The following is a 4755-nucleotide window of genomic DNA, read 5'->3' on the forward strand; positions in this document are numbered from 1 at the left end:
AACCTCTCCCTACATCTGTCTGAAGTCCCCACCTGCTTCAAGCAGGCCACCATCATTCCCACACGTAATAAACACCTGTTTAAATGACTACCGCCCTGTAGCACTGACCTCCACCATCATGAAGTGCTTCGAGCGGCTGGTCAGAACCCACATCTGCTCCACCCTTCCAAACACCCTGGACCCCTTTCAGTTTGCATACCGCCCAAATAGATCTACAGATGATGCCATCACCCTTGCAACGCACACCACTCTCTCCCACCTGGAAAAGGGTAACACATATGTGAGAATGCTGTTTGTGGATTACAGCTCAGCATTCAACACTATTGTGCCTGCCAAGCTCGTCCCTAAGCTCAGGAGCCTGGGTCTTAAAATACCCCTGTGCAACTGGATCCTGGAATTCCTGACGAGCAGACCCCAGGTGGTGAGAATGGGCAAGCACACCTCCTCCTCACTGACCCTGAGTACCGGGGCCCCCCAGGGCTGCGTACTTAGTCCCCTCCTGTACTCCCTGTACACGCAGGACTGTGTGGCAACACACAGTTCCAACATCATCCTGAAGTTTGCAGACGACACTACCATCCTGGGTCTCATCTCTAACAACGATGAGACTGCCTATAGAGATGAGGTAAGGGGCTTGGCAGCATGGTGCCAAGACAACAACCTGTCTCTAAACATCTGCAAAACCAAGGAGATGATTGTGGATTTGAGGAAGCTGCAGAGGAGGGGTCACAACACCATACACATCGAGGGAGCTGCAGTGGAGAGAGTCTCCAACTTCAAATTCCTCGGTGTGTCATCAAGGATGACCTTCCCTGGTCCATGCAAGCGGTCAAAACTGCCCAGAAGCGGCTTTACTTCTTGAGGAGACTCAAGAAGTTTGGCACGTCTGCTAAAACTCTGAAAAACTTTTATAGATGCACCATTGAGAGCATCCTCTCAGGCTGCATCACTGCCTGGTATGGTAGCTGCTCCGCTGCCGATCGCAAGGCCCTGCAGAGGGTGGTGAAGACAGCGGAGCGTATCATCGGCGGCCATCTCCCTTCCGTGCAGGGCATCTACAACAGTAGATGCCTGAGAAAAGCACAGAACATTGTCAAGGACCACAGCCACCCAGGCTACGGACTATTCACACTGCTGCCGTCTGGTAGACGCTACCGGAGCATCCGAGCACGGACTACCAGACTCACAAACAGTTTTTACCCCCAGGCTGTAAGGTTTCTGAATCAGCAACACTGAACAGTCGCCATCACCTTGTACTTCACACTCATACAAATACACTTGCTACGTATATATATATATATATGCACATATTTTTATTTAACTTAATATTCCCCACCCTGGAAACTGCCCTTCTTGTATTTCAAACTGTTGTTACTTGTTATATGTTATAGTGTTATATGTGCGTAACTTGCAATTACAGCAGTTACATTTCTGCACTTCTTTTTCTTTTTTATTTCATTTTGTTATATTTCTTATGTAAAGTAGTATTTATTGTTACACCAGGTTCTATTGCTCGTAGCTTGACTATTCTCTCCCTTGTACGTCGCTTTGGACAAAAGCGTCTGCTAAATGACTAAATGTAAATGTAAATCTTATTTTTGGTATATGTTATTTTTGGTATATGTTATTTTTGTTACCTGTTGTATGCCGTCTACTGCGTAGATGTTGGCTGCCAAGTCGTAAGAATTTTGCTGCGCTGAAGAAGTTTGGTGTATGCGATAATAAACACTTTGACTTGACTTGACTTGTCTGTGTGTGTCTGTGTGTGTAAAGCTCACCTCTTAGCCCAACCCCCTGTGTGGTGACAGTGTAGAAGTCTTGTAGACAGCAGGTGTCTCTGTGTGTGTGTGTGTGTGTGTGTGTGTGTATGAGTGTGTGTGTGTGTGTGTGTGTGTGTGTGTGTGTGTGTAAAGCTCACCTCTGAGCCCTACTCCCTGTGTGGTGACTTTGTAGGGGTCTTGTAGACAGCAGGTATCTCTGTGTGTGTGTGTGTGTGTGTGTGTGTGTGTGTGTGTGTGTGTGTGTGTGTGTGTGTGTGTGTGTGTGTAAAGCTCACCTCTGAGCCCTACTCCCTGTGTGGTGACTGTGTAGGGGTCTTGTAGACAGTAGGAGTGGTAGAGGTGGCAGCTGAGTCTGTGCTGTTTGAGCGTGTTGAACACACCCTCATCCCTCTCCTTCAGCCACGGCTCATACAGGGCTGTGGCCACCACTGCTCCCGCCCCCGTCTCCTCCACCAATCGCTGCAGGGCCTCAGACGAAGATGGCTCCGCCTTCACCGTCACCAGGTGGCTTCCGATTCGCTCCAGGGCTTCATTGAGACACACCAGTGCCTGGTGTAGCCAGTACTTACAGGCCCCGCCCGTTGCCACAGTAACGCCTGGCCCCTCCTCTTCCTGGGCGTTCCACAGGAAGACAGGGATGACCGGCGCCCCGAGCTCCAGACAGCCAATCAGAGCAGGGTTGTCTAGGAGACGCAGATCCCTCCGGAACCATAGGAGGATAGGACGAGGGGAGGAGGGGCTTTTGAGAAGCTGCTGCTGCTGCTTCCGCTGGCGACGCCTCCTTGACTTCCTCGACTTCTCTGATTGGTCATTGCTGTCCAGCTTTTCTTGACTGTCACTGTCATTAGCCAATGATGAGTCAGTTCTGCCCTCATTAGCAGTGGCAGCTGGTCTGGTTGCACCTGGTTCTTTCAGGCCATTGGGACTCCTCTCCCCCACCCTCCCTGCAGGCTTGTGTGTGCCCATGCTCTTCTGGGTGTCCACACCCTGTGGTTGCCCTTTCACTGGCATGGCTGATGCCAGCTGGGCATAGCTCCTGGGCACAGGTTGGCGAGGGGAGTTCTGGCAGCTGGTGTGCACAAGTGAGAGGGCCAGTGCCAACTGCAGTTCATCATCTTCATCCTGAGGTGCCAACCGCAGCTCATCATCTTCTTCCTGAGGACACCACCAACGCCAAGACATTAGTGTTTGCCTACTTCCAGAACACCATCACCGACTAGTGAGACTAGCTGCAGTGGCCCCCAGGAGCAGTGATCAGATGCATTACTAGGCCTGTTATTAGCGTACAGTAGGCTAGTAATGTGGCCTCCAGGAGCAGTGATCAGTAGTAATGTGGCCCCCAGGAGCAGTGATCAGATGCATTACTAGGCCTGTTGTTAGCGTACAGTAGTAATGTGGCCCCCAGGAGCAGTGATCAGTAGCATTACTAGGCCTGTTATTAGCGTACAGTAGTAATGTGGCCCCAGTAATGTGGCCCCCAGTGATCAGTAGCATTACTAGGCCTGATATTAGCGTACAGTAGTAATGTGGCCCCCAGGAGCAGTGATCAGTAGCATTACTAGGCCTGTTATTAGCGTACAGTAGTAATGTGGCCCCAGTAATGTGGCCCCCAGTGATCAGTAGCATTACTAGGCCTGATATTAGCGTACAGTAGGCTAGTAATGTGGCCTGGATGTGCAGACATGGCACAAGCCATAAAAAACAAGGAAACACTTAGACAGGTAGAGGGGGGGAATAAGTGTTGTTCCTACCTTCAGTTATGCGTCATGCTTGTGTAAAGCTTATCTAACGTTATCGCATTTAACACTTTAATTTACTTTCATGTAACAATTATTTGTATTCCTCAAGTCTCTTTATGAGTGACAACCCTCATGCAAAGATGTTATTCAGCGCGACACAGCACAAGATGGAGCATCTTACCCTAGAGAAGTACTCCTGATAGATGGTGATGAGCTGGCTGTGAAGTTGTCGGTGTTTGTCAGTGAGGGGTGCGATCAGCTCCCGGAACCCGGCCCGCGTTTCCCGACTCCCCAGAATGGAGAGGCACAAACAGAAGAAGCCCCCCGGGTCCTCCCGACCCACCAGGAGCTCTCGGAGCAAGTGACGGACCTGAGCGACACTCGAGTCATTTTCAACAGGCATGTTGCGATGGAGAAGTTCGGATGTTTCTCTCCTTTAAATAAAGACAGTAACGTTTGTCCGTTCGGCACTCAAACTGGCTACATTAGGTCCTGAAGTTAAAAACACGCAGAATAATGCAACGATTGAGAAAGAAAGATAGGCTAGGCTATCGCAAGCAAAACAGTTGCTCGTCCAGCTTCGTAGTAACACGAGTAAACATCTCTTACTCAACCAGTTACCAGCTGAGCGTGGCTTACACAATGGCCCCGCCCCAAACTTAAATAATAATGTAGAGACCATGTAGAGCCAAGATGTCCCCCTACGCCAAAGTCTACAGAGCGCTCGATAAGTGTGAGTTGACCGCTTTTGCGTCTTTGCCGTGAGATTATTTGACTGCTTGCGTAGCAGTCAAAGAAAAACGAACTTTCCTTTTGTCAAGTGTACAAAGTACAGCTGGTATATCCAGTGTAAATACTAATTGTACCCCATGAGCTTATTTCAGAATAAATAGTTCAAGTCGGATAAGTGAGGTAGCCTAAAGGTCATATGTAGACATACAAGGTTGTTGTGTGTATTAAATCTTGACTCTAGGTGATAATTTTATTGTTTCCTGCTCACTTATGAAACATACAGAGGCTGACTGGAGATCAGCAGCTGAGAGAAAAAGCACGTGTGTGAGAAAACAGTCAGGGCGCCTCTTGACCAATAGTAGTATTGGTAGATGTGACGCAGCAGTAGAGACAACATACAAGGCACAAGATGGCCCACTTCCCTGCTCTCCCTAAATAATACCCTAAATCAGGGGTCTTCAACCTTTTTCAGCCCAAGGACCCCTTGGCTGAGAGAGACACTG

The 4755-nt window shown here is 49.2% G+C and overlaps 1 protein-coding gene across 1 annotated transcript in view; it reads right to left on the reverse strand.

Moving 5' to 3' along the window:
• Positions 1 to 4136, reverse strand: part of si:ch1073-390k14.1 (deoxyribodipyrimidine photo-lyase) — a 12139-nt gene extending 8003 nt beyond the window's left edge. Inside the window, exons 1-2 of the mRNA XM_012841292.2 lie at positions 3702 to 4136; positions 2057 to 2936 (exon numbers count right to left, since the gene is read on the reverse strand). Of these exons, the coding sequence (XP_012696746.2) occupies positions 2057 to 2936; positions 3702 to 3923 (1102 nt within the window). The 5' untranslated portion in view covers positions 3924 to 4136. The remainder of the gene's footprint in view (positions 1 to 2056; positions 2937 to 3701) is intronic.
• Between the last annotated feature and the right edge of the window lie 619 nt (positions 4137 to 4755).

The sequence above is a fragment of the Clupea harengus genome, chromosome 3, assembly GCF_900700415.2.
Source record: "Clupea harengus chromosome 3, Ch_v2.0.2, whole genome shotgun sequence".
NCBI classification, from domain to species: Eukaryota; Metazoa; Chordata; class Actinopteri; order Clupeiformes; family Clupeidae; genus Clupea; species Clupea harengus.